The following is a 13,779-nucleotide window of genomic DNA, read 5'->3' as shown; positions in this document are numbered from 1 at the left end:
TGCATTGTATGTGATAGAGGTGGGAGGAGGGGGGTAGCAAAAATAGGCAGGTCAGAAAATCAAAGATATAAAAAACAAAAAGGGAGTGAAGAAAGGAATAGTTAGTGTGAAAAAATGCTGAGACAAAGATGTTAAATGTGAATTATGGCCAGGGGGCTGGTGAAAACCAAAGACATTTTATAGCATCGGTTCCCATTTGCGCAATTCTGAGAAATTGGTGTCTAAGAGAAGAATCCAGATGGCACATATAGGGAAACAGGCACTGAGCTCTTGACTGTAATGTTGCAGAGCATGCATTTCCAGTATACACTCTCTGCCTATGCCCGTTCATCCTAGCTGATAACTTGGTGGCAATCAAGCCAAAGTAAAAGGCCAAACAAAGTTTACATAACAGTGTTTAAATATCATCTGGTATCAACATGTGTCATTTCATAGTTGCCTTTCCCTTTGATAGTCTTATGTTTTGCCAGTTATTGGCACTATGTAGGTGGTGGTAGGAGGGGGCATAGGAAGTCTTAGCAGTAGCAGTACCCTGATTGAGTTACTAACAATTTTTCAAACTGTTTAGTTTAAGTTTTAAAAAATGTCTCTCAAAAGAAGTTACAATTGTACTGTTGATATTTGGCTCTGCTGATTAATGAGTTTGCTGACCACTAACTAGAGCAATGGGCGGAAGCAGATGGTTCTGTCTCTGAGGTTAAATTACAACTGATTTTTAACAATAAATTTCAGAGCAGGTGAAATGTTTTGTGAAGTGGTTGTTAGTAGATACAACTGTGAATTTTTTAAAATACTTATGGTTATAATAGAGGGAAACATTCCACGTAGGAAAAATATATCTAAAAACAAATATGATGTGACTTACCAAATGAAAGTGCTGGCAGGTCGACAGACACACAAACAAACACAAACATACACACAAAATTCAAGCTTTCACAACAAACTGTTGCCTCATCAGGAAAGAGGGAAGGAGAGGGAAAGACGAAAGGATGTGGGTTTTAAGGGAGAGGGTAAGGAGTCATTCCAATCCCGGGAGCGGAAAGACTTACCTTAGGGGGAAAAAAGGACGGGTATACACTCACACACACACACATATCCATCCACACATATACAGACACAAGCAGATGTCTGCTTGTGTCTGCATATGTGTGGATGGATATGTGTGTGTGTGCGAGTGTATACCCGTCCTTTTTTCCCCCTAAGGTAAGTCTTTCTGCTCCCGGGATTGGAATGACTCCTTACCCTCTCCCTTAAAACCCACATCCTTTCGTCTTTCCCTCTCCTTCCCTCTTTCCTGATGAGGCAACAGTTTGTTGCGAAAGCTTGAATTTTGTGTGTATGTTTGTGTGTCTGTCGACCTGCCAGCACTTTCATTTGGTAAGTCTCATCATCTTTGTTTTTAGATATATTTTTAAATACTTATGCGCATGAGGAATAACAGCAATAGTATGATTAGCATAGACTGCCACTCACCACATAGAGCAGGAATTAATTTGCAGACAGGCATGAGGTTCACAAGTCTACACTGTGTATTATCATTACAATTAGTTTCTGTACAATGAATAACTTGTGTGAGATTGTCCCTAAACAATGTTTATTATGACAGTAATGAATAAAAGTGTGAAAAGTTAGATAACTGTTTCCATTGTCACAAATGAAATCATGTACTGAACTTAAGCATTTAGGGTGATCCTTAATAAGCTATTTTTCCATTCATGATCTAATAAATATGCACACCAAAGCATTTTATTGTTGTCAATGAAAAAGTGCATTAATTTTATTTTGGTCACCTTTTGATATGGATTACTACGCAGTGCTCTTCTCAATGTCACAGCATCAGAGGAAGTAGTGCTGTCAGGAGATGCTGGTGGCTGATGATCAGAATTTAAAGAATGGCGTAACTCAACACCAGGAAAAAGTGATGAAAGGTGAACAGCTCTGGCAATTGCTGGTGCAATGAACATTGCATCGCCATTCATCATCTCTGCTTTCTTAGATTCAACAATTGTCACAGGTCCGTATAAATGAGCGTAATGCTCCCTGCAACATAAAACACATTTATTACAAATTATGGTTACAATTATATGATAAAAATATAATTATGCAGCGTTGATTTTCATATGAACAATATAAGATAGCAAAATGTTTTCGCTTCATTGTTAGCTTTTTCTCTTTTTTTTAACTTCTTTTAAAAGTTTGCACTTCACTACAACTAAAAAGTTATTAATGTATGGGAAAATTTACTTACGCTAATGTCAATTTCTCATACAGTCGAGTGAAGTCATGTTCTGCTCCTGAGTGAAGGAATATTCTTTTGAGATACATGTCATCTATAGTATCGAATTTTTTCTGAAAACCAAAGCAAAGGATTGTACATACATTCATCATTATCACTGCCATTTATTGTTTTAATGGGCCATTAAGATCTACAGCAGAAAACAACAGAAAAAACACACTACAGAAGGAAAATAACTGTACACTAAAAAAAATTATGCAGGAACACATTACAAAAAGCACTATAAAAGATGGAAGTCAGTCAGTCACAATGGAGAGGATATCTACTGCAGATGGTAGTCCATCACTGCTTCATTGTTATTATCATCATTTATTGTGTTAATGGACCTTTAAGACCCACTACAGAAAGAAAAAAAAAACATATTTCACAACAAACATTAAAAAATTATACAGGAACACATTACATAAACCACAGTAAAAAAGAGTATGCAGTCAGTCACAGTGGAGGAGATGTCTACTGCATCTTCCACTGCTCTTAGCTCCACTTGTTTAAGGATTGCTAGCACTCAATCCTTCCATCACATCCTTGAATGTCCTGTTTCGCATTTTCCAGCAGGTTGAGAATGGAAGATTTGATTAGGGCGGGATCTATCAGTTCAAAAGACGTGATCAAACCACTGTAGCCACTTCTGGCCTGATGTTCGGCCAGTTGATGGTTTTCCAAGCTGCTGGTACAGGTATTCTTTTGTTCTTAGTTTCCATTTGCCACCTATGGTATTTTAGATAGGTCCAAAGGTCTTTAAAAATACCTTCCAATCGAAGGCATGGTGTTGCTGATGTTGCACAGGTTTCACAAGTATATAAAAGTATCATCTATGCTAGAGTCATGTACAGATGGATCTGATTCTTCTATGATATTAGACATGACTTGCATAGACTGTTCAGACTAAAAAAGATGCAGTTAGTGTTTATTATTTATTGGTGTACTTCTTTTGTCATTTCTCTTTTGTCAGTCAGTGTGGTTCCCAAGTATTTGAATTCTTGAACTCATTCAAAGGTATGCCTGTCAACAACAGTGGAGGGAAGAAAAACTTGACAGTATGATAAAACAAGATATTTTGTTTTCTCGTCACTTGCCATTGTGGAGAAATCAGGAAGTATGGTGCATACTTTCTGCAGGGTGTTGCCAAGAATCACATCTTCAGCAAATGCCAGGATTGGGTCTGCTCCCACCATTTCCATTTCTCTTATTTGACAAGTGTCATGGCTTACTTTTTCCAAGTAATGAATCCCTTAGTAGCTGGATACTTCTTGAAGATAGAACATGTAATTGCTTCCTCCTGTTCTTCAGGAATTACTTCTGCCATCCAAACATTAGATATTAACAGCTTCAATACATCCATGAATGTTTCAACTTCCAAGCAGAGATCTCAGCTGTGATACAACTACCTCTTGGAGCTTTGTTGTTGTTGAGGGTCTTCAGTGCAATGCTAATTTCTTCTTATGAAGGTTCAGGTACTTCCACTGGGTCCACATCTGGGTTTTCATTGCTGTTGCAATGTCGTGATAGTGTATGAAATATTGGAATTACGCTTTGCAAAACCATACATATGACTAAATAATTTCTTATACATTCTAGTTATGGTTTTTTAAATATATAGTTCCAGAATAAAATGACAATAGTCATTGATTTACTTATCTTAAAATTGTAAGTTCTCTTTGTGTATAGTCAATATAAAAGTGCATTTTCAAAGTCAATATAAAAGTGCATTTTCAAAGCATCAGTAGCACAAAAATGAAATAAATCTGTGTTCAAATAAGCCCAGAGTGATAGAAAATGTATGTTATTGCAGAAATTTTGACAAAGATAAGAAGAAGTAAATACTAAAGATTTACAGAGTTGCAGAATCTGACTCTTGAGCCTCCTGATTCTTCTTCTTTTTTGAGCAATAGATGAACATGAGAAAAATGTATATGCACTTGAATAGTAGTAGTCTAGGTGTTGCATCTTTGACTAGTAATCCAAATATCCTGCATCTGAACCTAGCCACAACTTAAATTTTAAATCATAATCATCAGCAATGGCAGTCAAAAACTTTTGGCACAGGATGTCACCCTTGTTCTGCCAATGGCCTTACCAAAGAGGGTGGAGGAATGGACGAAGGTTCAGGCCACTACCTTGCACTTGGGGAACTGTGCCTATAAGGAGGAAGGATCATTAATAATCAGTGGTATGAGAATGAAGAAGGCAATGAAAACCACTGCTTTAAGACACATAAGGTATTTCCACAAAACATGTGGCCTTTAATTTGAAAAAGTTTCACGATGATTTCTCCATTGGCATAAGATTCCCTAGAAGGGAACTGATAAGAGGGAGGAGACCATGAGAAAAAGATGGAATAACCAATAAAAGATTAACACTCTACAACTTGGAGCAAGAAACTTCAGAAGTTTGAACATTGTAGAGAAGCTAGAAAATCTGAAAAGGGAAATGTAAATGCACAATCTAGATATTGTTGGGGTCAGTGAAGCAAAATAGAAAGAAAATAAGGATTTCTGGTTACAAGAACATTGGGTAATATCAACAGCAGCAGAAAATGGTATAACAGGAGTAGGATTCATTAAGAATAGCCAACACCACCAACAACAGTTCAGATATACATATGAACATCACAGGCAGAAGATGAAGAAATAGGGTAAGTATATGATACTGAATGGGTAATCCAGTGAGTGAAGGAAAATGATAATATAAGAGTCATGGAGGAACAGAATGTGGTTGTAGATGAACTAATAGGAGAAAGAGTTATGGGAGAACATGAGCTTGGTAATAAGAATGAAAGGGGAGAAGAGTAATTGTGTTCTGCAATAAATTTCAGCTAGCAATAGTGAACACTGTTCAAGAATTACAAGAGGAGAAGGTATACTTGGAAGAGGCCAAGAGACACTGTAATATTCCATCTGAATTTTATCATGGTCAGACCTAGATTTCAAAATTAGATATTGGATTGGAAGCTGTACCCAGAAGTAGTTATAGATTCAGATCTCAATTTAGCAATGAAGAAGAGTAAATTGAAGTTGAAGAGAATCACTTAGAAGAAACAGTGTGGAAGGAAGTGGGATAATGAAATACCGAGAAACGAGATCTGTTAGAAGTTCGCTAAAAATGTGGATACTGCAATAAGGAATACCAAGGTACGCAGATGAATACAAGAGGAGTGAAGATCTCTAAAAAGAGCAATCACAGATGTTGGACAGACAAGCAAAGTTACAAAGAAGGTAACTGCGAAAAAAACCTTGGATAACTGGAGAAATACTTCATTTGATTGACAAAACAAGAAAATACAAAATGTTCTGGGGAAGACAAGAATACAGAAATATAAATCATGTAGGATTTAAATAAACAGGAAATGCAGGCACTCCAAGGTGAAATGGCTGTGGGAAAAGTACGAAGAAATCTAAAGAGGAGAGAGCACGTAGGTGGGAAGAGTGCACTAAAGACCTGTGTGAGGGAAAGGAATTGTATGATGATGTGATAGAAGAAGAAATAGAAGTTAATATGGAAGAGATTTGGGGATCCAGTATTAGAGTCAGAATTTGAAAGAGTTATGGAAGGCTTGAGGTCAAATAAGGCAGAAGGCGTAGATAAGATTACAATGAAGTTTCTAAAATCTTGGGGGAAGTGGCGACCAAATGACTGTTGAGGTTGGTGTGTAGAACGTATGAAATAGGCAACATACTATCAGACTCTCAGAAAAAATGACATCCAAAGAATTCCAAAAATGCTAAGAGCAGATAAGAGTGAGAACTATCATGCAAGCAGCTTTACAGTTCATGCACCCAAATTGCTGACAAGAATAACGTGTGAAAAAATGGAACAGAAAACAGAGTGTTAGATGAGAATCAGTTTGGCTTTAGGAAAGGTAAAGGGTTAAGAAAGATAGTCCTGATGTTGTGCTTGATGATGGAAGGAAGACTGAAGAAAACCAAAGTATGTTCATAGGATATTCCCTATAGAAATGATGGGTAATATACAATATGTTCAAGAACCAAGGGAGGACAATAAGATTGGAGCACCAAGAATACAGTGTTACAGTAAAAAGGGTGTAAGAGAGGATTCTGTCTTTTGCCCCTACTGTTCAGTATATATGTAGGAGAAGCAATGACAGAAATAAAAGCAAGGTTCCAGAGAGGGATTAAAATCAAAGGTGAAAGGATATCAATTATAAGATTTGCTCATGAGATTGCTGTTGTCAGTGAAGGTGAAAAAGAATGACAGAATCTGCTGAATTGAATGAATGAATTGAATGAACAGTCCAATGAGTAACTGGAGAAAGACAAAGGTAATGAGAAATAGCAGAAATGGGAATAATGAGAAGCATAACATCAGAATTGGTGATAAGAATGTAGGTGAAGTTAAGGAATTATGCTGTCTTGAAAGCAAAGTAACCAATGACAGATGAAGCAAGGAGGACATTAAAAGCAGACTAGCACAGGCAAAGAGGGTACTGCTAGCCACAAGCTTTCTATTAGTATCAAAAATAAGCCTCCATTTGAGGAAGAAATTTCTGAGAGTATGTTTGGGGCACAGCATTGTATGTAAGTGAATCATGGATTGTAGGAAAACTGGAGCAGAACAGAATCAAAGTGTGTATGATATGTGATACTAAAGAAGAATGTTGAAAATTAGGTGGACTGATAAGATAAGGAGTGGGGAAAGGAAATACAGAAAATAATGTGCAGAATAAGAGGCATAATGGTTGGACATGTGTTACAGCATCAGGGAATAACTTCCATGGTACAAGAGGAAGCTGTAGAGGATGAAAACTGTAGAAGAAGACAGAGATTGGTCTATATCCAATGAATAATAGAGGATGTTGGGTGAGAAGGGTATTCTAAGATGAAGAGCTTTGTGCAAGAGAGGAATTACTTGTGGGCTGCATCAAATCAGTCAAAAGGCTGATGAATTGGGGGCAGGGAGAGCATTTGAGTAAAAGAAAGATTGTGGTCAGATATCAGAGGGTGTAAATTAAGTAGATTTTAAGAGACAGGGGCACATGGACAAGTACAGCCAGAAAACATAAAGGAATGATGTGAAGGAATGTAAAGGGTGCAGCAGTGAAAATGATGGAAGCCAGAAATTCATATTGTGAAGTGTTGGTATTGAAAATTCACATTTATATTTTATTTATTATGGACAAAGCATTTTGAAGACTCTGTATTTAATGTCAGGAAAGAACAAATTAGTTTGTTTACCCAGTACAATGTTACTGATGGCTAAGCGAAATAGAATTACTCTCTACTACCTGTTGTGCAGAAGCAAGTTCAGCATAAAATCTTGATGAGAACCATTTGTTAAAAATAAGATAACACATGCTCTCTCACTTCCAAGAATACTACACAGACATTGTGCATCATCTTAAAGAAAAAGATTTACTTCACATAATATACGCTGTTATTTCAGTGAACAGTTTCTGTGTTCCTTCACTCTATTGTGATGTTCCACAGGTCCCATTAAGCATTAGAATTTTTAGGAGTTCGGTATGCATCAGGATATACTTTAGCAAAGAGAAGCAACTGTCAGAAATTAAATTTGTATCCTGTATCAGTACCTAACAATCACTGTTTTCTGTATACCATCTGTATTTCCACAACAGTTAAAATGAACATATTAAAATTAGCATAAAAATCATTATTTTGAAAAAAGCTGCTGCTTCCTTAGTTATAGTGAACAACTTATGATCATCTCCTCCTCTCAGCTAAACATTTATATGAGTATACTGACACATACTAAAGAATAATAGTTTTTGACATGCTGTACAGAACTATTCACAATAAACATTAATTTTCTTTCAAATTTGTAGGGACTGAAATGCTGCATGAAAAATGTAAAGAAACTGAAAAAGAAAATGATTGTCAGAAGGACTGACTCAGCATGTAGAAAAGTCAACCAACCATCAGTTAAAATAAAAATAAGGGGGTGAAATGCAGAAGAGAGAGTGGAGAGATGGGGAAGACTTGACCGATGACATGACAAGAAGAAGAAATAGAAGTCAATATAGAAGAGATTGTGGATCCAGAATGTAAAAGAACTTTTGAAGACTTAAGATCAAATAAGACAAAAGGGATAGATAACATTCCACTGCAATTTCTAAAATCACTCGGGGAAGTGGCAACAAAATGATTATTCACATTGCTGTGTAGAATATATGAGTCCAGTGATATACCATTTGACTTATGGAAAAACGTCATACATACAACTGCATAGATTGCAAAAGCTGACAAGTGAGAGAATTATCACACAATAAGCTATGCAGCATGTGCATCCAAGTTGCTGACAAGAACACAGAAGAATGGAAAAGAAAACTGAGAATCTGTTAGATGTCAATAAGTTTGGATTCTGGGAAGATAAGGGCACCAGAGAGGCAATTCAGACATTGCGGTTGGCAATGGAAGCAAAACTAAAGAAAAATCAAGGCACGTTCATAGAATTTGTCGGCCTGGAAAAAACCATTTGCCAGTGTCAGATGGTTCAAGATGATGAGGTTCTCCAGAGAACCAGTGAGGAAAGAAATATATAGAAAACACTAGCAAGAAGAGAGGACAAGATGGTAAGAAATCTATTAAGACGTCATGGTACTAGAGAGAGCTGAAGAGGGTAAAAACTTTAGATGAAGACAGAAACTGAAATAAATATAGCAAATAATTGAGAACTTAGATTGCAAGTGCTAGATGAAAAAGTTGATGGTCATCACAGGAGAAGAATTCATGGTGGGCCATATCAAACCAGTCAGCAGACAGATTAATAAAAAGAGCATTCCAAATTTCTTGCATTATATCTAATATGAAGTGGTTGAATACCTTAGCGAATAAACACAGAATCCCAGATAAGGATGCAAACTCTAAATGAAAAACATATTTGTGTCTTGTATACTGGTTGTGTAAACTAATGCAAAAACTGATTTTTATTATTACACACAAATATTATGAAGAGGTAAAAACTGGGAAGTGTGTGAAATAATTCTAACATTTTTGGGTGGGCCTCTGGTAAATGCAGTTATCTACTGTGAGTAGTTTTGTTGTTACTCTGCATCTATAGCTATAGTTCAAAAGCTGCCTTAGAGATGTGTTTCCTAACTGTTCCTAAATAAACATTTTATTTACTTTAGTGACATTGCCATGGAAGATAATTCATTAGGCAATATTGAGTTAAAGTGTGCAACATAAGCTAGTCCTCCAGTGGTGTAATTAAGGCTCAAAGAAATGTGTCCAAGTACATGCTAAACTATGATTCTTGGTTTATGTGTCTATGTGTTGGTTCAGTTGTTGTCCTTTCATAGGAAAGTAATGTTTTATACCAATTACATGTTTTATTTCCTTAACCTGTCATACTTGGTGTGCCAAACCTACAAATACTTTCCTAATCACTCTACAATTTATTAGTAATATCCTCATTTTTTCCATTTTCCATCATTCCTTAGTTGCTTTCTAAATTTATGGAGGCACGTTCCATCTACACAACTAAATGAAAGGCAGTTTGTTTTTTGCCATATGCATTTTGCTTCTTTTATTTATGAAGTATCTTCAGTGACCTGTAATACATGTTTTCTTTTTTACATATAATAAATGTTCTATGTTGTAGTTATAATATGTTACTATGTTACATTTTGTCAGGGTTTTCTCTTGTTTTTCAGATTAGCACTTTTGTAGCACAAATTTTGTTAGGTTAAATTATCGTTAGGTATTGCTTACAATTTCCAATGTTGTTATTCTGTATGTGTGATCCTGGAGATGTGTGCATTTGGTCCCCATGCTCGAGCTGGCTAATTTGTGGGACTTTTTCACCCATGTTTATTACAACACATCACTTGCACTTTTCATTTTATGATCAACATCCATGTATTTACAGTGTGTAGTATTGGCAACTGTCACTGTGTGTTTATCTTTCTTGTTTGTGTTGTGTGTGTAGTTTGCTATTTCTCATTTGCTTTGTGCCTGTGTGTGTGTGTGTGTGTGTGTGTGTGTGTGTGTGTGTTGAATGGTTCATGCTCATGTTTTATCATGTGTTCCACAAAGGTAGACGGGCTATTTTCATACTTCAAGCTTCTTATATGTTGTTTATACCTAGTTTTGAAATGGCTGCCTGTTATCCCCAGACATACTGATTCACATTCTTGGCATTCTAACTGGTGTATACCTGATCCTTAGTATTTATCTGATTTGTCTGTTGCCATTTGTAAATGTGACTGGAGTGTGTTTCTTGTTCTGTAAACAATGTATAATCTCTGTTTGTTAAATATATTTGCAATCTTGTGTGTTGATTTCTGTTTGTAAGTTAAAGTATACCATTTCTTTCTGTTAGTCATGTCATGAGTGTTTTTGTTTTGTGTTTTGGCATGTGCTGTAGTGTCGATGGGGTTCTTTGGTGTTTTGTGTTCTCTGGTTGTTTTCATTCTTCTTTAGTTGTGTTTTAATTTTTTGGTTGAGTCTTGTGGATATTGTATTCACAGTTTGTGGCTATGAGTTTTATTGGTTGTAATTCTTTTGTACAGTTTTCTTTGCTGAATGGGATATTACTTAGTCTGTGTATCATGTATCATAGGGGCACTAATTTTTTATTTTGGGGGGTGGTTGGATGAAGCATGTATAATTGTATCCATGGCTGTTGGCTTTTTGAAGATGTCAAATGTGTGCTTATTGCTGGCTCTCTTTATTGTTATATCCAAGAAATGTATTTGCTTTTGTGTTTCTTTTTCCTTGATGAATGGAATTTTTTTAAGTATACTGTTTATGTCTGTATGCCAAGAATGTGACTCAGTATGTCTGGGGATGACATGCAGGAATTTCCAAACTTGGTATAAAGAACATGTTGGGACACAAGCTCTATGGACTTCTGTCCCCAAGAATATCACTGCAAAAACGGTAACTCTGCACCTTGGGCAGTGTGTTCTGAGATGCCAAGTGTTTCAGTTGTATCAGTCCATATAATGTGTATAAATAAAAATTGTGTATGTAAATTGGTAACATTGACAGTCATTACACATTGTGAGCATTGTGTTCATTACCCAAATCCTACATTGGTGACCCCAAGTTTTTTGCCAACCATGCCGTGACATTTTCATGCGACACGTTGCTCCACCTCTACCCAACATGAGAATCCAACACCTTGCCATTGTGGATCCTACACACACCAATGGTCAGCCAGTTACAGTCAATGACAGCAAGTGTTGCAAGTGTTTATCTAATGACTTTTCACCACTACAAGATGGAAACTGAAATACTTCCATGTTTAATGCCTGCTCAACAATGCAACCATTGTCACATCAGGACTACAAGATTGAACTTTGATCAACCATGGTGCCTTTAACGAACATGGAAAATAGTCCTGAGTGCCTGTATGGACACTAACCTTGTCAGACTACATAAAGAAGTGACAACGATGATCAGCGGTAATGAACAATGGCACTGCCTTGCCGCCCCTGCCATTCTTGAGTGCAGTATTCCAATTGATATACATTCAGCTAGTACTAATGCTACTTGCAAGTCTCCATACCAGCGAGTGACTCTACCATTATTGTGATGTCAGGCATCAACAAGCTAATAACGGACACCAATCACAGTACATAACAAATGCCAAACAACCAGTGACAACAAACAAACATGCAGGTCAGTGTATTTGGTGGTCTCAGGGACAGATAGTGCTGGTTAACAGTGATTTTGAACAGAATGGCATATTTCCATAAACCGCTTTCACTCTCACACATCATGCAGGTGATGTCATGGCACTGTGCCACATACCAAGCTACACCTCACGTATGACATCACGCCCTGCCTGCCACATCACCTCCCACACTCCAGTTTGCATGCAGATGTAAAACCGTGTGCTGGTATAGACGCATGATATGACTGTTTTATGACGACCACACATCAACAGCTACCAGGATGCCACAACAGACACATCAACAGCACTACAACCACAGGATGGATATCAGAATTACAACCTGACTGCTACTGAAAATTAAGGGCATCAAGTTCAAACCAGACATCACCGCCATGCCTACAATGAACACCATACTATCATACTACGTGGGCCAATGATCTACCACAAATTTATCCAGCCGACGATGATTACATGACACTCTGCCAATCCTGTGGGCACACTGCACGGACCTCCCACGCCACGGTGGCCTCCAACTAACCGTGACTTCAGTCCCCCTACTGTGATGCACGTTACAACCAAGGGGTGCAACATCATTAACACAAACTTAATTGCTACACCAGCCGTGCCACACACTACATTTTGTTACACCCACACCAGCACAGCAACCACGACAACTGTGACACGACTAATGGAACAGTGTGCATAGTGGACACATGGACAAACACTGCCTGAATACTGTGATATTCAACAGAACAATATTTCTCTGCAGTCCACCGATGCCTCCATACATCACATGGGTGATGACACAGAGATATCACCTGTGCCGGGACACTCACCACTCCACAGGTGTGATGTCACCACCTGGTTGGCCAGGCTGCACGCTGGACCACAGCTCCAACCAGAATATCACACCACACCATGCCAACAGGTACAACAAACAGTGGCCATACTTCATCAGGCCACCACAGTCAATCCAACCAACACCATGCAACTACTGTGCAGCAACAACTCAGTGGGACCAACATAAAATGACCACTACAGGAAACACCTACTGTCTATCAAATTCACCTGCCGCCCATTCACACAGACTCAGCAGAAGTGTGGATTGCTTTATGCGAATGTATCATGAGGACAGCAGGGATTGAGGATGACCAGAGAAGACTGTTATTACTTCTCAACCACATCAGTGAACAAGAGGATCTTGTCAGCGATCTACTGCTAAATGCTCCTGACTGTGCACAAGTATTAGATGGTTAAGTCACTAATATTGCAATGATTATCATGCACACTGGACCAACAACTGCACCTGACTGTAAATGAGATGACACTGGTCGACGACACACCATCGGCGTTATGGTGCAAACTGCGGCTGAAAATTGATAATAACCTGCTACCAGACCGGGCCCTATAGTCGTTATGGTTACTTAAGCTCCCAGAGGAAATACAGCCAGCACTTCTAGTACATGCAGACACACCATTGGAGACACACCTACAACTGGCTGATAGGATGCTGGCACTTGCATGCCACAGGACACTAATGAGTGCCAGGACACCTATCTACAACCACCATGCCAGCAATGGATACGGTGCAAGCGGGTTACCCATTGACAAGGCTACCACACCTGCGGATAGATCAGACAACAGGATTCTGTCCCCTGGACCACCTCTACCGAACAAAACAGTTAGCATAGCTACGGACAGCACTGTCCCCAGAATTAATATGACTCTGGGACCTCCTGTATGCCACCATCCCCACCGCCTAACCGCGCACAAAGTATAAAGACCCTCAACCATTAGCTGACACAATAAAGAATCTGTCTGCCAACGCCACATCATGCAGGATTAAGCACTTGGACCACATCTCACAGTTCACAACAGATGTTCGC

General features: G+C 38.1%; 1 protein-coding gene across 2 annotated transcripts in view; it reads right to left on the bottom strand.

Annotated features, from left to right (window-relative positions):
• LOC124794862 (Na(+)/H(+) exchanger beta-like) overlaps positions 1–13,779 on the bottom strand; it is a 677,818-nt gene that overhangs the window by 21,610 nt on the left and 642,429 nt on the right. For both annotated transcript variants that reach the window (XM_047258533.1, XM_047258534.1), the window contains 2 exons: positions 2,249–2,349; positions 1,791–2,040 (listed from right to left, as the gene is read on the bottom strand). In XM_047258533.1, the coding sequence (XP_047114489.1) occupies positions 1,791–2,040; positions 2,249–2,349 (351 nt within the window). The remainder of the gene's footprint in view (positions 1–1,790; positions 2,041–2,248; positions 2,350–13,779) is intronic.

This window comes from Schistocerca piceifrons, chromosome 4 (assembly GCF_021461385.2).
Source record: "Schistocerca piceifrons isolate TAMUIC-IGC-003096 chromosome 4, iqSchPice1.1, whole genome shotgun sequence".
Taxonomy (NCBI): domain Eukaryota; kingdom Metazoa; phylum Arthropoda; class Insecta; order Orthoptera; family Acrididae; genus Schistocerca; species Schistocerca piceifrons.
Note: the sequence above shows the minus strand (reverse complement) of the source record. Positions and strands in the feature narration are given on the sequence as shown.